This window comes from Eptatretus burgeri, chromosome 13 (genome assembly GCF_056783735.1).
Source record: "Eptatretus burgeri isolate ZD-2024b chromosome 13, Ebu_testis_v1, whole genome shotgun sequence".
NCBI classification, from domain to species: Eukaryota; Metazoa; Chordata; class Myxini; order Myxiniformes; family Myxinidae; genus Eptatretus; species Eptatretus burgeri.
In genome coordinates, this window is record NC_140973.1 from 79142584 (window position 1) to 79168789 (window position 26206).

At 45.5% G+C, this 26206-nt stretch overlaps 1 protein-coding gene and 1 long non-coding RNA gene across 6 annotated transcripts in view; one reads left to right on the forward strand and one right to left on the reverse strand.

The window, feature by feature from the left end:
* LOC147014880 (uncharacterized) overlaps nucleotides 1-26206 on the reverse strand; it is a 54959-nt gene that overhangs the window by 7577 nt on the left and 21176 nt on the right. Inside the window, exon 1 of one of the 5 annotated variants that reach the window (XR_015050934.1) lies at nucleotides 7156-7250. The exons of the other annotated variants lie outside the window; for them this stretch is intronic. This is a non-coding gene — a long non-coding RNA (uncharacterized LOC147014880). Of the gene's footprint in view, nucleotides 1-7155; nucleotides 7251-26206 lie in introns of those variants that run through there. 5 annotated transcript variants of the gene reach the window in all.
* LOC147014881 (homeobox protein Hox-A1-like) lies at nucleotides 7381-10200 on the forward strand. The gene is made up of 2 exons (XM_085850725.1): nucleotides 7381-8077; nucleotides 9753-10200. Exons 1-2 carry the CDS (start codon nucleotides 7519-7521, stop codon nucleotides 10109-10111), a joined length of 918 nt encoding a protein of 305 aa, XP_085706851.1. The 5' UTR covers nucleotides 7381-7518; the 3' UTR covers nucleotides 10112-10200.

Consider the following 26206-nt stretch of genomic DNA (forward strand, 5'->3'; position numbering starts at 1 on the left):
TATATATATATATATATATATATATATATATATATATATAGTATACATATGTACACTGTACATGGATGAAGTGATTTAACAAGAGGTAAATCACAACAATAGGTCATTCATCACATGTTCAAAATTACCAAATATAATTGGACAACTCACACAAACTTTCAATGAACCCTCCCAACGGGCCTGTGCACATTTGTCCCCTATAATGCAAAGCAGCATGTGTTTTATAAAGATCTTTTTTGTGACTTTTTTTGGATGTGGCTGAACTTGCACCTTTGAGGCAACACTAAGGTGAGAACTTTTTACTTCCTACCATCATGAAAATGGTCCTCGCCATTCGGCTGTGTTTGTTAGGAACTGGAACATGTGGCTTCTCATCCCAGAGAACTCGAATGAAACTCCATCAAACTACTCTGGGCCATCTCACTGGGACACCCGAGCACCACGGGTAACAGAGCACAACCCACCACTGAACCTGCATTTAATGTGAATGAAGAATGGTGCAATATTCCACCAGATATATCCCAATATTCCACCAGATATATCCCAATATTCCACCAGATATATCCCAATATTCCACCAGATATATCCCAATATTCCACCAGATATATCCCAATATTCCAACAGATATATTCCAATATTCCACCAGATATATCCCAATATTCCACCATATATATCCCAATATTCCACCAGATATATCCCAATATTCCAACAGATATATCCCAATATTCCACCAGATATATCCCAATATTCCACCTGATTTGTTAATTGCTTATGTTTGGTATGGTTATGAATACGCAGTTGTGAATCATTACTCTTCCAATACTTTTGGGAACATTGTACACATTTATATGATGGTATTGTATGAAGTATAGACATTGTTTGTATGCTTTTTATTTTTGTGTCGTTGATCTATACTAATAAATGTCAGTGTGTGTCCATCAATCGGCCAGTCCGTCTCCCCCATAACTCCAAGACCATGAAACCGAGCAGGCCCAAAATTTGCATGCATACTAAGGGAACCCCATGGTAGTGCATGAATGAAAACTGGGTGTTTAGGTTAATTTAAGTACCCCTTGTGAAGATAATTAACGGCCTTATTTAATTACCCTTTATATCAAGGCTCATCCTTGGTCACCTCACTGGGGTCTTAAGTCACCATTTATTTTGGCCTGCTCAACAACGCCTTAACTTGGAACAGGCTGCAATAGTTTCTCATTGATAGAGCACTCCATTTTTTTTGTCCTTTTGCTTGACATTCCGGGCGTCTCCGGGTGCATGGTGTTTATATGACTGATCGGCGATTGCTAATCACTTGCCAAGCCAGCCCTTTAGTTGGAGTGCTTGCTTGAGTGCTTCAGCCACTTGGCGAGTGTCTTCAACCTTCGATCTCTTCAAGCTTCCATGGCAATACAGCAGGATAGCCCAGAGGTACTACTATCATGCTAAGCTGTCCAGCCTGAGTTCGAATCCTGACCTAGCTATAAATTGTCATCGCAGTGTTTCACAGGCAGGGTGATTCATCAATGTGTGTGCCGTCTCTCAGATGGACGTTAAAATGGCCGTCACATCTGCCAGAATCACCCTCCCTCCTCAACTGTTCTCTCCTCATCATCCCTCCTGCTCCTCACTCTCCCCTCTCCTCTGCCAAACCCCTCTCTCTCTTCCCCCTCCCCTCTCTCCTCTCCTCCTTGACCCTCCTCACTCTCCCCTCTCCTCTGCCAACCCTCTCTCTCCCTTCCCTCTCCCCTTCCTCTCTCTCCCACCCGTTTCTCTCTCTCTCCCCCCTTCCTCTCTCCCACCCCCATCTGTTAAGTGGACTGTTAAGGACCGACAGTTTAGTTTTGAATTTAAAACGGCTTCCCCATAGTGTAACATGTATGAATCAGATTTGGAGTGAGCCAACCAGAGATGTAAAAAAGGTCACTGCATGGGTGAGCATGCATGCAGACAGGCCTTTGCCAGGTAGATAGCGTGAGTTTTAAATGCTCCCACCTGCTTTTATATAGAACCCGGCAGTTAAAAATAAAATTTGCTGTTTGTGCATGTTTTATCGCCTTTACATTCCCCTCCCCTCACGCTGCCTTCAACCCCCCTCCCCCTCCCCTTCGTTTACTTCCTCCCAAATCTCCTCCCCTCTCTACTCCACGGACATCTCCAGGAGGTCGCCCTGTGCTGTATTAACATGATTTTTTAACGTAACCCATTTTGTTCAATGCTGCACTACCCATCCCCCCACCCGCTATTTCCACAAGTCCCACAACCAAATGCAAGTCGAGAACCACCCCCCCCCCCACCATTTACCCCTCAAGTTCCCCCACCAAATGCACGTCCAGAACTCCATCCCCTCACACTTACCTCCACCCACATCCCCTCCCCTCTTTACTTCCACAACCCCCCACCTCCCCCACACTCACACCCCCATCCTCCTGATACCACCCTCCCACCCGTAGTGTATAGCGATGTATGTTGAGGCATCGCTCTCCCCATCCCATTTCCTACCTCTTCTCCCCTTCATAGTTTCTCCCTTCCTCACCCCCTTCTAGCTCCCCCACCCCTCCTCACTCCACCTCTCCCCCAACCCCCTCCCCAACCTCTTTCAATATTCCTATCAGTGAAGCGACTGATTATATTTCTGAAAACAGAATACAATAATAACTTTTCAATGCACTTTATACTTTACTGATATTGATTATCACAGCGAATGCATTTTTAAAATACCACCTCTAAATTGCAATTAATCAGGATAATATAATGAGGTTAATACTCACAATGAGGGTTATACTTACAATGAGGGTTATACTCACAATGAGGGTAATACTCACAATGAAGATTATACTCACAATGAGGACAATACTCACAATGAGGGCAGCACTCACAATGAAGATTATACTCACAATGAGGGTTATACTCACAATGAGGGTTATACTCACAATGAGGATTAGACTCACAATGAGGACAATACTCACAATGAGGCCAACACTCACAATGAGGCCAACACTCACAATGAGGGCAACACTCACAATGAGGGCAGCACTCACAATGAAGATTATACTCACAATGAGGGTTATACTCACAATGAGGGTTATACTCACAATGAGGATTAAACTCACAATGAGGACAATACTCACAATGAGGCCAACACTCACAATGAGGCCAACACTCACAATGAGGGCAACACTCACAATGAAGACAATACTCACAATGAGAATACCTGCAATGAGGTCAATACCCACAATGACAATACTCACAATGAGAGCAGCACTCACAATGAAGAGAATACCCACAATGAGGCTAATACTCACAATGAGGATACTACTCACAATGAGGGCAATACTCACAATGAGGGCAATACTCACAATGAGGATAATACTCACAATGAGGGCAATACTCACAATGAGGGAAATACTCAAAATGAGGATAACACTCACAATGAGAATAATACTCACAATGAGGGCAATACTCACAGTAAGGGTAATACTCACAATGAAGATAATCGATCAATAATTCCAGCAATCTCTGTGTGTGTGCGTGTGTGTCTGTCTGTCTGCGACTGCCGTTTCTCGACAACCACTGGTCCGATCTGATTGAAACTTGCCAGGAACATTGCCAGGGACCTGCAGATGTGCCTTTTCAAGGTTTGATATCAATCGGACAAGCGGTTCCCAAGTTACGGCCATTTTACTGCTTTTTCAGTGTTGAAAAGGTGTATATATGGCAACTGAAGGTGTCGTTCCACCTTCTCATGCCAATTTTTTTCCCAAATTATTAATAACCAGATGATCACTGGTCCGATCGGATTGAAACTTGCCAGGAATATTGCCGGGGACCCGCTGATGTGCCTTTTCAAGGTTTGATATTAATCGGACAAGCGGTTCCCAAGTTACGGCCATTTATCTGTCGACCAATGACAAGGCACGGTGCTATGACATCACGAATGACGTCACAATTAATGTTTATTTATTTATTATTTTTATTTATTTTGCACGATTGACAGTCCGATCTGATTGAAACTTGCCAGGAATATTGCTGGGGACCCGCTGATGTGCCTTTTCGAGGTTTGATATTAATCGGACGAGCAGTTCCCAAGTTACGGCCATTTATCTGTCGACCAATGACAAGACACGGTGCTATGACATCACGAATGACGTCACAATTAATGTTTATTTATTTATTTTGCACGATTGACGGTCCGATCTGATTGAAACTTGCCAGGAATATTGCTGGGGACCCGCTGATGTGCCTTTTCGAGGTTTTATATTAATCGGACGAGCAGTTCCCAAGTTACGGCCATTTATCTGTCGACCAATGACAAGACATGGTGCTATGACATCACGAATGAAGTCACAATTAATGTTTATTTATTTATTTATTTATTATTTTTATTTATTTTGCACGATTGACGGTCCGATCTGATTGAAACTTGCCAGGAATATTGCTGGGGACACGCGGATGTGCCTTTTCAAGGTTTGATATTAATCGGACAAGCAGTTCCCAAGTTACAGCCATTTATCTGTCGACCAATATCTGCGAGAGAGGGGGACGGGAGAGGGGGGATAAGAGTGGGGGCGAGAGAGGAGGGGCGAGAGAGGGGGCGAGAGAGGGGGCGAGAGAGGGGGTGAGAGAGAGGGGGCGAGAGAGGGGGCGAGAGAGGGGGCGAGAGAGGGGGGACGGGAGAGGGGGATGAGAGAGGAGGGGGAGAGAGGAAGGGCGAGACTAAGGGGGATAGAGGGGGCGAGAGAGGGGAGAGAGAGGGGCGAGAGAGAAGGGCAAGAGAGAGGGGCGAGAGAGGAGGGGGAGAGAGAGGGGGTATAGAGGAGGGGTGAGACTAGGGGTGAGAGAGGGGGAGAGAAGGGGAGAGAGGGGGGAGAGAAGGGGAGAGAGAGGGGGAGAGAGAGGAGGTGAGAGAGATGGGAGAGAGGGGTGAGAGGGGAGGAGAGAGGGGGAGAGCGGGGGAGAGAGGGGGAGAGAGGGGAGAGGGAGGGGAGAGGGAGGGGAGAGGGAGGGGAGAGGGAGGAGGGCAAGAGAGGGGGCGAGAGAGGGGAGGGAGAGAGGGGGAAAGAGGCGGGTGAGAGAGAGGGGCGTCACAATTCAAGAGAGGGGAGAGAGGAGGGGCGAGAGAGGGGGTGAGAGTGGGGGCGAGAGAGAGAGAGAGAGGGGCGAGAGAGGAGGGGAGAGAGGAGGGGCGAGAGGAGGGGAGCGAGGGGGCGTCACAATTCTTCTTCATTTGATATGATGTCACAATTGATGCTGGGGAACTGAATATGTTTCCCAGGTGTTTGCCAAGTTATGGCCATTTATGATACGGTTGGTCCGATCTAATTGAAATAATGCCCCAATCCCGTCATCGTTTACGCACATACGGGCCCGTACTAGTACTCACAATGAGGGTAATACTCACAATGAGGGCAATACTCACAATGAGGGCAATACTCACAATGAGGGCAATACTCACAATGAGGGCAATACTCACAATGAGGGCAATACTCACAATGAGGGCAATACTCACAATGAGGGTAATACTCACAATGAGGGCAATACTCACAATGAGGGCAATACTCACAATGAGGGCAATACTCACAATGAGAGTTATACCCACAATGACAGTCTTATGTAAAATGAGTCGAATACCTACAATGAGGGAAATACCCACACTGCACTCGATGAGGATAATGTCGACAATGATGGTAATGGAGACGAAGTAGATAATGTACATGATGTGACAATGTACACAATGAGGATAATGACACGATAATAATGTGCACCATGAGGATATTGTACACAGTAAGGATAATGTGCACATTTACGGAATAAATAACCTCACATGTGATAGTTAGTTTTGCGGTCTTATGTAACTGTCAGTTTAGTAAAATAAAAGCATTATTCACGAAATTTTAAGTAATCCTTTTTACTTTTATATTCCATTTTTTTTATCATGAAATATTTTGTTCAACTTTTATGTTTACTTTCCAGGCTTTCAAATTTTTAGGTTTTTGTAACCTTAATCATTCCAGACGCGCATATCATTCATGCAACACCAAAGGATTTGAAAACGGATTTTTTTTTTGTCCCGGCGAAGGATTCCCAATCATGCTGGAGGCTCACATGACCCCAATGCAATGATAATGAAGGAAGAGATGGAACATGGCAACGTCGTCCACTCGACCCAAAATACAACTTGGATTTTCCTATCTTGGCCCTGGTGCATATATATATATATATATATATATATATATATATATATATATATATATATATATATATATATATATATATATATATATATATCTTCTTCTTCTTTCGGCTGCTCCCGTTAGGGGTCGCCACAGCGGATCATCCATTTTGATCCGCATAGTGATTTGGCACATGTTTTACGCCGGATGCCCTTCCTGACGCAACCCTGGTCGCCTCTTACAACACAGGGATATGGTACACCTATTTTAACCGGGGTATACACCGGCCCAGTACACTGGTACTCATTTCGCCGACCTCGGAAGGATGACAGGCTGAGTCAACCCCCTGGTGTATTAATTCAGTGGCTCAACGGGGCTTGAACTCAGGACCTCTTGGATCCCAAGCCGCTGCCCTAACCACTGCGCCAACACCAACCACTGCGCCAACACCAGATAGATATATATATATATATATATATATATATATATATATATATATATATATATATATATATATATATATATATATATATCACTGATCAAGACCTAGAGATTTCGCACATGACTGTACTTCTTTCAGAGTCCTCAAGTTATAACCATAGTAAATAATGAATTTACAATTGTATAATTCACCCACAATACATATACATATATAAATATATATACATACTTTTCTGTATGATAGCATGTGATCATTGATGTCCACGTCGCCGTGATAATGTGTCACCCGAAATACAGCGTGCTCCACAACACAGAGCTTGTTAATATGTCAGTTCAACAGATGGACGTGCACATTAATTGCATCCGTTTCTTCATGATATCGAACCCAGGAGTAAGAAAGTTCAAAAGCAAGCACGGCGTGACGCTGAGCTTTGCTGCCAAGTTGCCACAAATAACCAGACAAAAAAAAAAAAGAAGTGCACTAAACTGGAGGTAAGCATTCGTGGACTCATGTACACTGTGGATTAAAAAGAAATCGTCTTACCTGTTCAGGTATAAACGTACTTTGTATTTTGCAACGCGAGATAATATGGAACACGCCTGTCTGCGTTATCCGCGCGGCAACTTGGTCACGAGCATTTAAAGGTGTGGCGAGAGGTGAGGACGGAACCAGTCCATTGGACATTCGGGAGGAGGAGATGGGTGATTGAAAGAGTGCGGGAGGAGAGGGAGGGTAGGAGACCTCTGGTGATGGGGCGCGTGGGAAGGGAATCCCTAAAACACACTCGAGAAATGACCTCATTGGTTCGGCGCAATGTCACGTGAACAGCCAAACACTATATGCACCTGAACAGGGCTCGGTGGTCGTCGAAATGACGAGTCTTCACTCCTGAGGTTTTCCCATCCCATGGACAATGCCATAATGAACGCATTCCTGGACTACTACGATGGCAACTGCGGTGGATCCGAGGCAGCGCACTTCGCCGGGCCCCCATCCTTGTCCGGCTTGTGCCCAGAACATGTTACCTTGGTTTCTTTGGAGCCGTGCTCCGGGAGCGGCACGTCGTGTGTCGCCGATGCCGGTCGCTACCTGTCCGTAGCTCAGTCCCCGACACCACCGCAGCTTCAAGCTTACGGCAACGTCTCGGCGCCAGGTTACGAGACACCGAATGGGGCAACCGCTTATCCGTCCTGCCAGAGCTATTCCGTAAATCCGGGCTACCCATCATATGGTGACCCCGACCCAGGCAGCTACGGTGCATGCCGTGGGGTCACCTCATCCTACTCGCTGTTCGGGGGATTCCCAGGCTCAGTGCACTTTCCTGAGTGCGAACGTGGCCAGGACCTTACGGAAACCCCCCTCTCTCCCTGTCACCCGCTCGACACAGCCCTTTCTCCGATCGAGGTCCCTCCGACCACACAAACGTTCGACTGGATGAAGGTTAAGCGGAATCCGCCGAAAACAGGTGGGTCTTCCTTATAGAGTGGCACGCAGTCCTTGCATCAAGGAAGGTCTCCTATTTATGTGTCTGAGAGTTGCTCAGGATATCGTGTCCATGAGCAACAACATCAACAAAAACAAAGTAAATAATTTCAGCTAATCCTGTTTTATTAATTTTGTCAAGTTTGGATGTCAGGTTAGGTATAACGGACATTGCGTTTGTGTGTATGTGTGTGTGTATATATATATATATATCTCACTGATGAAGACCTGGAGATTTCGTACATAACTGTACTTCTTTCAGAATCCTCAAATTATAACCATAGTAAATAATGAATTTACAATTGTATAATTCACCCACAATTCAATGGTTGTTTACTTCAGTTATAAACGTGAATGTTCTTCTTTTCTCAGAAAAATGCTCGGAGGCCAACAATATATGACGTGAATGTTTCATACGATCCTGATGAAAATGGTCTGCAGGTTAATACTTCAAATTGTCGAAGGAATATCATGATAATGATAATAATAAAGCATTAATTGATAAACAGGATACTTTAAGGCCCATGATGATATATTTGTATCAGATGATTTGAATGCATGAAGTACATGACTTGGTGTTTCTCTCGAGGTATTTTAAAGTTACTGAGTTCCGTATTTAAAGTCAATTTTCTGCGTCCATTTACGACTTGCCATATATGGTTTGTTAAAGATATAAAAGCTTACATTCCCATGGAAGGTCATGGTTTCTAAAGAAACTAGAACGGCACTCGATACAGCACACACCTCTGCCAGGCTGAACAGTTTACGTTTTGTATCCCACTCAAAAATCGAATCGACTTGTTCTTTTGTCACGTAACCATCTCATCAACAAAGTTTTGTCATAATGCTCCCATAAACTTTTGAGATATCGTACTCACGGACAGACAGACAGACAGACAGACAGACAGACAGACAGACAGACAGACAGGGGTGAAAACACAACCTCCGTCCACCTTCGGTGGCCAGCTCATCTACCAAGCGCACCTTTGGTGGCCAGCTCATCTACCAAGCGCACCTTCGGTGGCAGAGGCAATAAAATAAAACAAACAAACAATTACTTAACTGCAAGCAAGGCTGCAGGAATCAAGACGAAAAGCAAACTTTAAAAGTCTTCTAAAGTCATATTTGTTTTTACCGGGCGTAGTGGCGTGCGCCTGTAATCCGGCTACTCGGAGGCTTGGGTTGGAGGATCGCTTGAGGACGGGGACTCTGCACTGGGCAGGGTGTAGAGCAGCCCGGAATCATGGCGAAACCCAAATCCTGATCCCTGTGTCGTAAGAGGCGACCAGGGTTGCGTCAGGAAGGGCATCCGGCGTAAAACCTGTGCCAAATCAGTATGCGGATCATAACGGATGATCCGCTGTGGCGACCCCTAACGGGAGCAGCCGAAAGATGAACAACAACAAAGTCATATTTGTTTTTCACTGATCCCAAAATCGATAGATTGTATGATAGGATTATCCACAAAAGGATTTGTAAAAATACTAACTAGACCCATTGTACGATACATAATCTGAGTGTACAACGCCGATTTGGCATGTCAGATTTGCAGTAATCCACTTCATTGTGATATGCTCTGGAACCAATCCATAATCCTGTTCATACAACAATACTATATGAACATGCTGTTCTGATGCTTTCATTGCTTTCTCCGCCAGTAAAACTTGGGGTCTTCGGATACGCGGCAGGTCATGGAAACAGCCCGAGAACCAACTTCACGACGAAGCAATTAACGGAGCTGGAGAAGGAGTTCCACTTCAACAAGTACCTGACCCGTGCACGCAGGGTAGAGATCGCCGCTTCGCTGCAGCTCAACGAGACTCAGGTGAAGATCTGGTTCCAGAACCGACGCATGAAGCAGAAGAAACGCGAAAGGGAGGGTCTCGGACCGTGTTCCACGGTCCCGGAGAGGGCCAACCATAGCCCTCGTGGTCCTTCTGAAAAGACCGATAACAAATCACCAGGAGGTTCTGTCGATGGTGTGGAGTCATCACCGGAATCGCCATCGACCAGTTAATTGCCACACACGACCTGAGAAAAGCTCTTGCAGTTAAATAAAGAAGCACGTGACTCACGTACCATTCATATACATATGTTTGTATACGAATCATGTTTCCTTCACATATGAATCTTTCATATATATATATATATATATATATATATATATATATATATATATATATATATATATATATATATATATATATATATATATATATATATATATATATATATATATATATATATGCTTTGTAAGAGAAATCAGTGGCCATGTTTATTCAGAGCCAGAAGTTTGTGCAATTAGCTTATTTTGCCTTTTGCATGTTTACCCCCACACCCTAACACCTTCAAACCCCTACTACAGTCAAAACTGCCAATATAAATATTCTATGCTATCCTTATGTATATATCCTTACATCCCTACACCCTCATACCTTTACTCTGCTAAACCCATACTCCCATACACCCACACACCCCAACCCCAATAACATTTGATATAATTACATGTACTATCACACCCTCACACCCCAACTCTCACACTCCGACACCCTCACACACTACACCCTTACTTTGCTACACCCTTACCCCCCTACACTCTCACTCCCATACACACACATTCCCATACACCCTCACACCTTTACTCTCCTTACCACCCTCCCCCCCCCAACATCCTCACACTCCTACTCCTACACCCTTATTCTGCTACATCCTCACTCCCCTACACCCTCAAACACTTACACCTTTACTCTGCTTACCACCTCCCCACCCCAACACCCTCACACTCCTACACCCTTATTCTGCTACACCCTCACTCCCCTACATCCTCACTCCCCATCCATCCTCACTCCCCTACACCCTCACTCCCCTACATCCTCACTCCCCATCCATCCTCACTCCCCTACACCCTCACTCCCCTACACCCTCACTCCCCTACACCCTCACTCCCCTACACCCTCACTCCCCTACACCCTCACTCCCCATCCATCCTCACTCCCCTACACCCTCACTCCCCTACACCTTCACTCCCCTACACCCTCACTCCCATCCATCCTCACTCCAGCGAAGATTATTTTTTCTGAATGACTTTAAGAATGGACCATCTGGAGGTGTTTCACAAACATATTTTTTATATTTTATCAACAACTTCTCATTTTTAATTATTCTCATGTTTACAGTAAACTAGCTTTTACAGTTTACAAGACTGTGATTATGCGCACTGATTACACATATAATTTACGTGTTACATTGTTATGTCAATACAGTTGGTGGTTGGTGATGATTATTTTTCAAACCACTGAATAATTATTTCATTGTATAATTAAAAGTGAACGCATCACAGGTTGTATGCAAATTGAGTTTACCTGTACCCTGAGGTCTTGTTTGTTTCACCTTTGACATGCAATGTATAATAAGTACAATGTGGTAATAATTTCCTGCACGTGTCGATAATCATAAGCAGAGTTTGCAGATATATATATATATATATATATATAGATATATAGATATATAAATATATAAATGTATATGTACAGTATATGAAGGGTTATCCTCTTTGCACTGGACTTATCCATGCTTAGACAATGAGCATTCTCTGTGTGAACAACATAGGTGCAAAGCCTTCACTTCATTCTTTTATTTTTCTTTGGGAGTGGGGTGGGGGGGGGGTTGTGGGTTTGGGGGGAGGGGGGAGGGTGAGAATGTTCACTCGCTGTGTTAAATGAACAGTGTTGTGAGTGTCGAGTGTGTGCAACTGTTTCACGAGTAACGTTTACCTCAATCTTGGCAATCCGGTACTTGATTGTTCAAGTGTACGTCATTGGGTATACCTTTAGCAAATCGTGTGCCGTATCCAGGACCATTAAAAAAGAATGTACTGAGCAGAGACGCTGTTGTAGTGAAGGCTCATAGGTTGTAGTAGTCGCTGCACACGAATCACACCTGCAGCTCTGCCGTGTCCGGTGTTGCGTTGTATTATCTTGTGCATTAAAACTTTTTTCATGGACCCAAGTGGGTAGTTGGTGGTCGACGTGGACTTTTTGTTTTAGAAATTGCACCTGCTTCTCAAGGTGTTCTCCTGATACAACGATGCGCTTGTCCATCCCATCGATACAATCTGTGGGACAGGTGCGAAGCCATTTCGGAACGTCTTATTTATTCTTAAACCTAAAACTACCCAGATGTACTTTTAAGGATCCATGGAGATGAAAATCACAAGGTCACGGATCTGGATCTTGTGGGGGATCATTTAGAACTTCCCAAGGAATCTCCAGTGGAGTTGTCGTGGTCACATTTGCTGTGCGAGCATGAGCATTATGATGCAATGAAATCTTGCCCTGAGACGACATACCAGGCAGTTGTCTGCGTATTGCTCATCTCACTTCATGGAATAACAAGTCACCATAGTACGATGCATTGATGGTTTCGTCATGTTCAAGAAACTCCACATGGATTAAATTAAAAATTAAACCGTTAAGATCCCACAACACTGTACATTGCCATCAGGTCTCCACCAGATGGCTGAACCTTGAATATATTTCTGGTACAGATCATGAGTATCCGTTCCACAATGACTCGTTTTGGCTCTGGCATGAAATGATGGCTTCAGTAACATCAGACGTCAGAAACTTCTTCAACAACTCATCTCCCTCAAGGAGTTCCGTTACAATGGCCACAAAGAGACGCCTTTTCATGAACCATAAGGTATACCCATGGTATACATCTTATTCTAATCAAATTGAACATGAATGATTATTTCCATATTTGCAACACTAATCAATGTATAGTGATCCGGAACTGAGACAAAATTATCTGTTCAACACCTTCCATGTTTGCTTGAGCAACAGCAGTGGGTCACAGGTGAGAATGCCCAAGATCGCTCACCAATTCACGACCATTTTTGAACTCACTCTACTTTATAAACACAACTACTTGAAAGATGCGTCTCCAAGTTACGATCATTGAAATATAAATACGTTTATAATCTCCTTCACCACAAGGAATTTCATGATACACCTGTGTTCAACAGCAGCAGGGGATGTGACGATAAGACTGCCACGATCTTGGTTTTGCCCAAAATGCTTTGGCCACTGTTGAAGTCACTCTCTGTATAACCTGTTCATTGCAGACAATATCCTTGCCTAAAATCCCAGGGCTGAGCAGATATTTTAAAATGTTCCATAATAAAAAGTCCATGTCAACCACGAGGCTGGCAGATTGGCCGAGAGGTATGCACACTCGCCTCTAAGTTTCCCCGCCTGGGTTTGAATCCCAACCTCGCTATAAACTGCCATGTGCCATCCCGGTATTTCACAGGCAGGGTGATTCATCAAGGTGTGTTCTGTCCCTCGGATGGACCTTGAACTGGGCATTCCTTTTGCTGGCATTGGTGGACGTTAAAATATCCCACGGCATCCTTCGTGAAGAGTCGGCGAGCTATCGCCAACAACATGAACAAATTACAAATTACTGCCGGAACTTTCTTGGTTAGAGTGGAAACCTATCCAGCATGGTAATCCTCACCATGGAAACCGCTTAGGCAGCACCGATGTTCCCTACAAACATGGTATATGACCGTAATGATGATGACAACCATGAACGGTATGTATATATATGTATGTATATATATATATATATATATATATATATATATATATATATATATATATATATATATATATATATATATATATATATATATACACAAACACACACATCAGGAAGAAAGAAAGTGCAAATATTTTATTTCAGAAATACAGAGAAAAGGAACAAGTGAAGGCAATTCTGGGGTGGGTGATGTATCTCCATTATAACAAAGCTCGATGTTTCTGGCCGAACCTCCTGTTGCACACAGGTTTGTGTAACCTCCTCCACTCTACCAATGTGAAAATAACATTCATCCTGCTTACTCATCTGCTTAATTGATGTGAAAGGCAGTCTGACATTCCAGTGTTGATCATTTCTATCAGAAACACACAAGTTAATAACGGATTATATCTTGTTTAATCCGTTGAGATATTAAAAACAGCCCTAATTTATAGGTTGGGGATGTATTAACAGGTGGGCACAGGTATATTAATATATATATATATATATATATATATATATATATATATATATATATATATATATGTATATACACACACACCTATATTTGTCTCCATAATTTTTCAGATGACGCCAACGGAGCACATTTACAACCCTTGCCCTAAAGTTCTATGGCCAAACATGGCAGATAAATTAATGAAGAATGATCATTCAGTGCAGGCTTCAAATTGTTGCAGGAAAAAAACGCAGAACATTTCCATGTTTTCTTGAATTCCATTCACGTTCCAACGTTTGGCCATGGTCTTCAGGATGGACCCTCATATATATGTCAACCATTTCCTTTTCCTGGCGAGAAACGCGAGCACCGCTGTGGCATGGGCTTCCGCTAACAGACAACCTCGCCCTTCCGACCCGTCACCTGCCTTCCGACCCTGTGCTCTATTCGAAAGTCGAAGAACACCCAGTGCTGCGTTTCCTTCTTATTCGCGCGCCGGGGTTCCTGGCCTTTTGTGCGGGTGGGGTCAGGACCTCGGGTGACCGAGGCACACAGCGCCGCATCTTATAGGACGGACAACCCCAAGACGGAGCGCTTTGACAAGAATAGGAAGGTCGCATGTTTGATATCCCTATTGATATGCCTGTTGTGTTGTTTGAATCCCGAAGTGAATGGGTTCACTACTTCGCTTGTCAAACCGGGACCAGACAAAGCTGAGACTTTATAAAATGCTTTCGACATGTTATACTTGCGGCTGTGTCACCGACGTGTGGATAACCTTTCAAAATAATACTTCCTCGCAATCGGTATCCTTTTGGCCGGAGCAGCAGGTACACGCTGGCATTGTTCTTATAAAAGTGGATCCGTTTGTTTGGTGACCTGGACTGAATTGGCCCTACTTGCCACAAGATAGTGTGACCTCAGGTTCAAACGTACTATTCTGCATGTTGATTTGTCCATTGTCTCCTAATTAACTTGATTACATCATCATGCTAAAATATGCCATTTCATGCCCGCCTGTTTGTCTATCTGTCTGACTGCGATGCATCGGTCGGTACTCAACCAATGTCAACCAAACTTGCCAAGGGGATTAAGAGTCACACAAAGGAAGTTGCAGAGACTTAATTTGTCACCCTCCCCAAGGGGGTTTTCCACCTTGGACAAAAAAACATTTCAAGGTAAATAAATACATAGGTTATTGTGGCGTTTATTCAAGGCCGCTTCTAATAACGAAAGTCATAACAACAATCATGGTAATAGCATAACATTAATGTTATAACAAAACTATTTTAATCCTAATCATATCCGCCTCCCCAACGGGTTTTTCCTCCTTGGACAAATGCTGTGCTAATGTGTATAAATAGCTTATCGTGGCGTTCTTTGAGGAATACCTCCTGCAAGTAAAAAAAAATTATAAACCACAAATATGTACTGCATGATTATCTTTTAAAATAGTCACTCCTGCTGTTCAACACAAAACTGAAAGGGAGGAAACCTGCGATTCTTGACGTATTTTATGCTTTTCACGTTCCCCACAGACTAACAGACCAGAGCCGACTTGCTCGGCCTCAAGGTAGGCCACCAGCAAGGCCGCAATTATCTTGAGCTAATAAAGGTATTTAGCAAGTGTGATGTGCGACATTGCCCCCCGACAGCCTAACAGCCCAATTATGACCATTATTTGATGCAAAACCTTATTCCTAACGGTTTGAATATTTTTGGCAAAAATTGGACGTGTGCATATTTATATTTATGGGTGGTGTATAGGCTAAGTTTCGCTGGTCCATAACCTCGTGGAAGTAAATTTTATTGGAGAGAGTTTAGAATGATGATTTTATGATGAATGATGATAAATGATGAAAAGAAAAAAAAAGAAAAATAATAATAAAAATTAAAAAATTACAACAAAAAAAAATACAATTTTTTTTTTTCTTTCATTAATGAAAAATATATATTTTTTGCATTTTCTTTCTTGGATCTTGGGTTGATGTGGTGTTCGCACAGGCATGATGAGCTGAATGGCCTCCACCTGTGTTGGATTTCCTTGTTGTTGATGTTCTTCAGGGGCCAGACTTGATCAAGCATACAGAATAATGTCATGCAAGGTTTGATCCTTTCTCATCCCCACTGTGCCCGCCACACTTTTCTCATCCCCACTATGCCCACCACATTTTTCTCATTCCCACTGTGCCCGCCACACTTTTCTCATCCCCACTGTGCCCGCAACGTTTTTCTCATTCCCACTGTGAGTGTGCCCGCCACACTTTTCTCATCCCCACTATGCCCACCACATTTTTCTCATTCCCACTGTGCCCGCCACACTTTTCTCATCCCCACTGTGCCCGCCACGTTTTTCTCATTCCCACTGTGAGTGTGCCCGCCACACTTTTCTCATTCCCACTGTGCCCGCCACGTTTTTCTCATTCCCACTGTGAGTGTGCCCACCACATTTTTCTCATTCCCACTGTGCCCGCCACGCTTTTCTCATCCCCACTGTGCCCGCCACACTTTTCTCATCCCCACTGTGCCCGCCACGTTTTTCTCATTCCCACTGTGAGTGTGCCCGCCACACTTTTCTCATCCCCACTGTGAGTGTGCCTGCCACACTTTTCTCATCCCCACTGTGCCCGCCACACTTTTCTCATCCCCACTGTGCCCGCCACACTTTTCTCATCCCCACTGTGAGTGTGCCTGCCACACTTTTCTCATCCCCACTGTGCCCGCCATACTTTTCTCATCCACACTGTGCCCACCACATTTTTCTCATTCCCACTGTGCCCGCCACACTTTTCTCATCCCCACTGTGCCCGCCACATTTTTCTCATCCCCACTGTGAGTGTGCCCGCCACGTTTTTCTCATTCCCACTGTGAGTGTGCAACCCACATTTTTCTCATTCCCACTGTGAGTTTGCCCGCCACATTTTTCTCATCCCCAATGTGCCCGCCACATTTTTCTCATCCCCACTGTGAGTGTACCCGCCACATTTTTCTCATTCCCACTGTGAGTGTGCCCGCCACATTTTTCTCATTCCCACTGTGAGTGTGCCCGCCACATTTTTCTCATCCCCACTGTGAGTGTACCCGCCACATTTTTCTCATTCCCACTGTGAGTGTGCCCCCCACATTTTTCTCATCCCCACTGTGCCCGCCACACTTTTCTCATCCCCACTGTGCCCGCCATGTTTTTCTCATTCCCACTGTGAGTGTGCCCGCCACACTTTTCTCATCCCCACTGTGAGTGTGCCTGCCATACTTTTCTCATCCCCACTGTGCCCGCCACACTTTTCTCATTCCCACTGTGCCCGCCACACTTTTCTCATCCCCACTGTGCCCGCCACACTTTTCTCATTCCCACTGTGAGTGTGCCCACCACACTTTTCTCATCCCCACTGTGAGTGTGCCCGCCACACTTTTCTCATCCCCACTGTGCCCGCCACACTTTTCTCATCCCCACTGCACCTGGCACACTTTTCTCATCCCCCACAGTGAAACCGAGTCGAGAGTGCAGCACAGTTATGATGGGCCAAATGGCCTCCACCTGCGACAAAGTTCCTTGTTAAGATTTATTGGCCTCGTATCAATGTGGTTCACATCTTCACCGCGACCAACACACATCGGGTATTTGTGTACAGCAGAATCATATTTTTACTTCATGCACTGTAAAGATAGCATTTCATTATTTTGCGGGAAGTTCCTAGGAGGGAATGGCGATGGGAAAATCCAACAATGGACGCTATTTCTATATTTACTGACTGTTACAGGTCTACCCTATTAACTAACAATAATGATGGATATTTGGATTGAAAGGAGGAAACCCATGAGGAAAAGGTGTTGCTGAAGTGGTGGGAGACAAATAAAGCAACACAACCAAGAGTCCTTAAAACCACCAAGCAATCTGGGAAATTACTAAATTGAACTAATAAACACACGTGCGCAATGCGAGACAATGCAATGGGGTATACTAATATAAACAGGAATATGTGGAGGGAAGAATCGAAGTGTAATTTGATAACAAACAAAAATCACGGGTGATGAAGGTTGTGGGTCAAGTTTTATCAGAATCATGCGTGTAGTTTCGGAGGAGAGAGCAAATATATATTTTGGGCGGTCCAAATGTGACCCTATTTCCTTTATCTTCTGGGATATTTCATTTTGACGGGACATCCTCGTGAGCGTGCCAAAATCTGAAGCCTCGGCCTAGCAGCAGGTGTGCTTATGTCTTCTTAATTTATTATACATCCGATGGAAGCAAATGAACAGTCGTTTTACTCTGCACATGTTACTCGTCATGTGAAGAAAATTTCACCTCCCTATGCCTTGTATTTATTGTTATTTTAAAAAACGTTTCAGTACACTGCCCTTGATAATTGAGGTAACACCGGTCAACGAGCGTATTATGAGATTAAGGATTCGTCACTCCTTAGGTGTCATTTCCCTGGTCTCTGTTTATGCTCCGACTGAAGCAAGTGATCTCACCGTGAAGGATGCATTCTACGCCACACTCGAGTCTGTGGTTGATCAGTGCCCCAGACGAGATACACTTCTAGTCTTGGGGGATTTCAATGCATCGACTGGAACTGATAGGGACGGTTATGAGGTGTGTGTTGGTCCCCATGGGTCAGGAACTATGAACCAGAATAGCACTAAGTTCCTTGACTTTGCAAGAAGTCATGGACTTAGGGTGGCTGGTTCATGGTTTCAGCGCCCACAAGCTCATCGCTGGACTTGGTATTCCAACGCTGGCGGTGTGGCAAAGGAGATTGACCATGTCCTCATTGACGGTCGTTGGAAGATGATCCAGAACTGCAGGGTCTACCGGAGTGCTCAGTTCCTCAATACTGACCACAGGCTTGTTGTAGCAACTCTAAAGCTGCACCTTAAATCCTGGAGAATGGTACCATCCCAGCCGAGGATGGATGTTGCCAAGCTCAGGGATGAGAGAGTAGCTGAGGAGATTGCGAACAGGCTGAGTGGACACTTGGGGGGTCTGGGTGCTTTGGGGGGTCCTGAAGAGTTGTGGAGCGCCTTCAAGACCACCGTCCTTGATGTTGCCGGTGGATGCCTTGGAGCTCACCGCAGGGCAAAGAAGAATTTTGTCTCTCAAGGGACACTGGATACCATTGACCAGAGTCGCAGGGCCAGGCTGAATGGCAGAGCTGAGCTGTTCAGGGAGCTGAGGCGTAAAACTGTACGTGCACTGAGGGTGGACAAGGAGGCCTATGTGCGAGGAATCTGTGAAGGGGTAGAGCATCACCTGTGGACAGGTGATTCTCGTCCCGCTTACAGGGGAATTCGCGCATTACGTTCATCCAAGCCCATCCCTCGGAGCACTACAGTTCGAGCAGAGAGTGGTAGGCTCTTGACAGAGGAGTCTGAAGTGAAGGCCCGCTGGGCCGGTTACTTTGAGCGGTTGTACCAGGCTGATCCCCCAACTGTCGAGTTGGACGTCAAGGGTGTTACAATCCCTGTTGCTGACCCTCGAATCAACTGTGGTCCACCTACGCTTGTGGAAACACGGGCTGCGGTGAACCAGTTGAAACGGGGCAAAGCTCCAGGGATCTGTGGCATACATGCCGAACTTCTCAAGGCTGGTGGAAATGCTGCACTCGTGTCGTTGCATGCAGTTCTGTGCTCTGCCTGGAACACAGGCATCATCCCAACTGACTGGAAGAGGGGCCTTGTTGTCCCTCTCTGGAAAGGGAAGGGTGATCGCCAAGACTGCAACAACTACCGAGGGGTGACGCTGTTCTCAGTGCCGGGCAAGGTCTTTGCTCGGATAATTCTCGATAGGGTTCGCCACCATCTGCTTGAGCACCAGCGTCCAGAGCAGTCAGGCTTTACACCAAAGAGGTCAACGATTGACCGTATCCTTGCACTTCGTGTCCTCACCGAACGCAGACGAGAGTTTCGGCAGGGGCTGCTTGCAGCCAATGTTGATCTCTGTAAAGCGTTCGATTCAGTGAATCGGGATGTCCTCTGGAGGATTCTTGGTCTTCGTGGGGTGCCACCAAAACTGATCGATCTGATGTCTGAACTCTACTCTGGTACTGAGAGTGCTGTGAAGTGTGGTGGTACCATCTCTGACTTATTTCCAGTTGTTACTGGAGTTCGTCAGGGATGTGTACTTGCCCCCACACTTTTCAGCACTTGTATGGACTGGATTCTAGGGAGGATGTCGGAGAGATCAAGTTGCGGTGCATCGTTTGGGAATGTCAAGATCTCGGACCTTGACTTTGCAGATGATGCAGTCATCTTTGCGGAGACTTTAGACATCTTCTTGGGGGCCCTCGAAGTGCTGAATGAGGAGTCGGAGCCGTTGGGATTACGGGTTTCTTGGGTCAAAACTAAGATCCAGGCTTTCGGTGACATCTTGGATGCTGCTGTCCTGTCTGTGTCTGTTTGTGGTGAGGATGTTGAGGTCGTGGAGAGATTCACTTACCTTGGCAGTGATATTCATGTCTCTGCTGGCTGCGAGTCAGAGGTCAATAGACGTTTGGGTCGGGCCTGGGGAGTCACGGATTCACTGGATCATGGGGTGTGGCGCTGCCGGTACCTGTGCGGGAGGACGAAAGTCTGAGTCTTCAGGTCCTTGGTACTTCCAGTCTTGCTCTATGGGTGCGAGACTTGGACTCTGACCAAGGATCTGAGACTGAGACTTAATTCCTTTGGTACCAGGTCTCTTCGGAGAATCCTTGGCTATCGCTGGTCGGATTTTGTGTCCAACGAGCGGTTGCTGAGAGAGACTCGGATGAGATTTGTTACCTGCATAGTCCGTGAGCGTCAGTTGCGGCTGTATGGACATGTGGCTCGTTTTCCTGACTCTGATCCTGCTCACCAGATTCTCTCAGCGAGGGAGTCTCATGAGTGGAGGAGGCCAGTGGGTCGACCACGTGCCTCATGGTTGCAACAGGTTGACCATCATCTCAAGGAGATGGGGATGGGCCTGGCATCTGCCTGGGGGATGGCCAGATGGAGGCCCCTGGAGTACCGGCGGAAAGTGGACGCAGCGACGTGCTGTTCTGGCACATGCTCCCATACCTGACCTGACTGCCCTTGATGCCCGGTTGCAAGTCACCGTCTACATTTCCAATAGAAGAGACGTAATTACTCTTTTGTGAAAAATGTTTTTTCCAGTTTTTTTTAAATCCTGAAAAATAGACCGCAGTGAACACACAGTCGTGTTTAAAAATTGGCCTTTAAAACCCAACTCAAATCGGCCTTATGAAGGGGGACAGACAAGTACACACTGTGTTATATAGGTAGATAGGTGATATAAAGTCTTTATCTCAAAATCAACAAATCACGTTCCGACAGAATGACGTCATTCATTACCAGGCCAGCAGTTGGAGTTGTGAATGTGTAGGTGACGGGAATACACCTGAAAGGAGTTCAAATGCCACAAGCAAATGGTAAGTTGCCAAGGTACTTAAAGCTGAATTAGCCCTCTGGAACACTGCAGGGCCAAAGGCAGGAATGTTGATGAAGGATCCAAGAAGAAATCGACGCCCGACTCTTCAGACGAGTTGCACCAACCCGTGTGAGGCAGCGCGAGAAGTCCAAGGTACCACAAAGGCAAAGAAGGGCTCTTTCGTATTTACACACAAGCCACCAGAAGGTGCCAATATCAGGGGAAGAATCGTTACCAACGAAACTCCATGAGAATAAGGGTTGCCCTTTTCAGCACAACACCAGGCATAGGACATCTCCGTAGAGTGGAGTGCGTCTCATCAGCACCAACAAATGGTGGTCGTTCGCGCCCAAAACGCCAAACAGGCGGATCTTTAACGTGGAAGGAAAAGACATCCGAGGTGTTCTGCTCGACCCCTTGTGAGACGATTGAAGAAGAATTCTTCCGAAGGAGAAAATAATGAGCCCTGTCTTGGTGATAATTCAGGTGGACTTCTACAGCTATTATTATAAATCGCCCACGAGGGATGAATGAACATCACAGCCTTCCATTCCGATCGGGGAAACCACGCCTTTTCCTTTTCCAAGTCCTGTCTTCTTTGAACTTAATCTCTCTATATTTTCATTCCAAACAACATCAATCCAATTAACACTATACCATTAATATAGCAAAATAAAATATTAACAAACACTCGTGAGGAAAACGAAACGAATACAAATGCCATTCCAACGTGATAGGCAATACAGATGAATCTGCTGGCAAAGAAAGAAGGATATGTATTAACACCGACATAGACAGACGTTTTCCTGCCTGGCGGTCATCAAATCACGGTAACGCGCTTACAACCTTTTGTAGCCGGCAAACTTTGACCAAAATACCTCATAAAAAACTACCATGGGCCGAATTCACATAATGGTGGGCATGATAATTTACTGCATTAGTCTTTTAGTGTAGTAGATAGTAGAAAAATCGTGCAAATTATGATACAAGCATCAAATTTTGGCATTTCTGTTCTGCAGGGCTTTCTCATCAAATCTGCCCGATTGGCCATTTGAAAATCCAAATTTTGAAAAATTTCAAAAAGAAAAAAAAAAACTTCAAAAAAATATTTGAATTCACAGCTGGCTGAAATTCTTGAAGCGCAAGTGAACATCCCAGACAGAGAACCTAGGGGAGATGCAGTCATCATTGATGGCTCAGCACTTATCAATGCCCTACCTCCATGCACTTCAAAGATATTTGATGACTATGCTAAAGAAGACATCATCCCAAAAGTGGAATCCCATGGTGCCAGGTACGAGAGGGTGGACGTAGTGTTTGATGTGTACAAGAAGTCAAGTCTGAAGTCCAAGGCAAGGTCGAAAAGGGGGCAAGGAATCAGAAGAAGAGTAACAGGAACCAGTGAGACCCCAAGTAACTGGAGAAGCTTTCTTCGAGATGACAGCAACAAGACTGAGCCATTTCACTTCCTTGTGGAAAAGATGTGTGAAGCACAGACGACAAGCACAGTCATTGTCACAAAAGGAGAAGATGCCATTAGCAACACGAGGAAGTCACTAATGTTGTGTGTCCATGTTGCAATGAAGAAGCTGACACTCGAATATTTGTACACGCCAGGGATGCAACGACGGATGGTAGCAAGTCCGTTATCATTAAGGCTAATGACACGGACGTACTAGTCATAGCAATATCTGTACTGCCACCCTTATATTACAGGAACTAGGTCTTGAGAACATGTGGATTGCCTTTGGCCAAGGAGCCAAGGAGCGATGGATTCCAGTGCATGAGGTAGTTTCTGCAATAGGGCCTGAGAAAGCTCGAGGGATCCCATACTTCCATGCGTTCACTGGATGTGACGTCGTCGTGTCTGCCTTCCGTGGTAAAGGGAAGAAAACTGCATGGCAGACTTGGAACGTCTTTGATGATGTTTCTGAAACATTCACCAATCTCAGCCAACATCCAACTTTGATTCGTGATTTTGACTTTTTTGAAGTTTTATTTTATTTTTTCAAATTTTTCAAAATTTGGATTTTCAAATGGCCAATCAGGCAAATTTGATTAGAATCCCCTGGAGAACAAATGTGCCAAATTTGATGCTTGTATCATAATTTGCACGATTCCTCTCAAAAATTGCTGTTATCTGTCCCACTATTTCACCCCATCCGGATGAAATGGGTGAAGAAACAAATCAGCATATTGGAACTGCACCTAAAATTCTGACAATTGCGGCATGCCTTTAGGATGACGAACATATGGTCAGGTCAGGGCTGGGATAGAAGCATGCGCTGGAGCAGCATGTCACCGCATCCACCATCCGCCGGTACTCCAGGGCCTCCGTCTGGCCAGGCCCCAGGCAGATGCCTGGCCCAACCCCCATCTCCTTAAGATGCTGATCAACCTGCTGTAACCATGATGCACGTGGTTGGTCCATTGGCCTACTCCACTCACGAGGGTCCCTCGCTGAGAAAATCTGGTGAGTAGGATCAGCGTCAGGAACACGAGCCACATGTCTGTCAAAACAGCAGCAGCTGACGCTCACGGACTATGCAGGTAACAAATCTCATTTGAGACTCTCTCAACAACCGCTCGTTGGACACAAAGTCAGACAAGCGACAGCCAAGGATTTCCCGAAGAGACCTGATACCAAAGGAATTAAGTCTTCATCTCAGATCCCTGGTCAGAGTCCAAGTCTCACATCCGTAGAGCAAGAGTGGAAGCACCAATGACCTGAAGATTCAGACTTTCATCCTCCTGCACAGGTACTGACAGCGCCACACCCATGATCCAGTAAATCCAGGATGACCCAGGCCCGACCCAGACATTTACTGACCACTGCCTCACAGCCAGCAGAGATGTGAATATCACTGCCAAGGTAAGTGAATCTCTCGGTGATCTCAACATCCTCACCACAAATGGGTAAAGACAAGATAGCAGCATCCAAGATGTCACTGAAAGCCTGGTTCTTAGTTTTGACCCAGGAAACCCACAATCCCTGTGACTCAGACTCCTCATTCAGCACCTCGTGGACACTGAAAAGGATATCCATAGTCTCCGCATCATCTGCAAAATCAAGGTCAGAGAACTTGACATTCCCAAGCGATGCACGACTGCTTGATCTCTCCAACATCCTCCCAAGAATCCAGTCCATACAAGCACTGAAAAGTATGGGGGCCAGTACACACCCCCATTGAACTCCAGTAAGAACTAGAAAAAAGTCAGAGATGGTATCACCACATCTCACAGCACTCTCAGTACCAGAGTATCGTTCAGACATCAGATTGATCAGTTACGGTGGCACACCATGAAGAGCAAGAATCCTCCAGAGGGCATCCCGATTCACTGAATCAAACGCTTTCAGATATCAACATAAGCTGCAAGCAGCCCCTGCAAAAACTGTCGTCTGCGTTCAGTGAGGACCTGAAGAGCAAGGACACGATCAATCATTGACCTCTTTGGTGTAAAGCCTGACTGCTCTGCTCTGGGCACAGCTGCTCAATCAATTGGTGGTGAACCCCATCAAGAATTATCCGAGCAAAGACCTTGCCCGTCACTGAGACCAGTGTCACCCCTCGGTTGTTGTTTCAGTCCTTGCTGTCACCCTTCCCTTTCCAAAGAGGGACAACAAGACCCCTCCTTCCAGTCAGTTGGGATGATGCCTGTGTTCCAGGCAGAGCACAGAACTGCATGCAACGACATGAGTGCAGCATTTCCACCAGCCTTGAGAAGTTCGGCATGGATGCCACAGATCCCTGGAGCTTTGCCCCATTTCAACCAGTTCACCTCAGCCTGTGTTTCCACAAATTAAGGTGGATCACAGTTGATTGGAGGCTCAGTAGTTGGGATAGTAACACCCCTGACATCCAACTCAACAGCTGGTGGGTCAGCCTGGTATAGCTGCTCAAAGAAACCGGCCCAGTGGGCCTTCACTTCGGACTCCTCTGTCAAGAGCCCACCACCCTCCACTCTAATTGCAGTCCACCGAGGGAAGGGCTTGGGGAAATGCAATGCATGAACTCCCCTATAATTGGGATGAGAATCACTTGACCACAGGTGATGCTCTACCCCCTCACAGATTCCTCGCACATTGGTCTCTTTGTCCACCCTCAGCACATGTGCAGTTTTCTGCCTCAACTCCATGAACAACTCAGCTCTGCCATTCAGCCTGGCCCTGTGACTCTGGTCAATGGTATCCAGTGTCTCTTGAGAGACAAAATTATTCTTCCCCCTCCGGTGAGTTCCAAGACATCCACCAGCAACATCAAGGATGGTAGTGGTGAGGCACTCGACAACTCTTCAGGATCCCCCAGAGCATCCAGACCCCCCCTCCCCCAAGTCCCCACTCAGCCTGTTCACAAACTCCTCAGCTGACCTTTCATCCTTCAGCTTGCCAACATCCAGCCCAGGCTGAGATCGTACCATTCTCCCAGAACTAAGCATCAACTTCAGAGTTGCTACAAGAAGTCTGTGGTCAGTATTGAGGAACTGAGCACTCCGGTAGACCCTGCAGTTCTGGATCATCCTCCAGCAACCATCAACGAGCACATGGTCATTCTCCTTTGCTACATTACCAGTGTTGGAATACAAAGTCCAGCGATGAGCCTGTGGACGCTGAAACCATAAACCAGCCACCTGATGGCTATGACTTCTTGCAAAGTCAAGGAACT

Bases quoted from the DNA above. Each gene is read 5' to 3' on its own strand.
- LOC147014881 (XM_085850725.1), top strand. From the start codon at position 7,519: ATGGACAATGCCATAATGAACGCATTCCTGGACTACTACGATGGCAAC. The intron at 8,078-9,752 runs GTGGGTCTTCCT...TTTCTCCGCCAG, and splicing joins GCGGAATCCGCCGAAAACAG to TAAAACTTGGGGTCTTCGGA.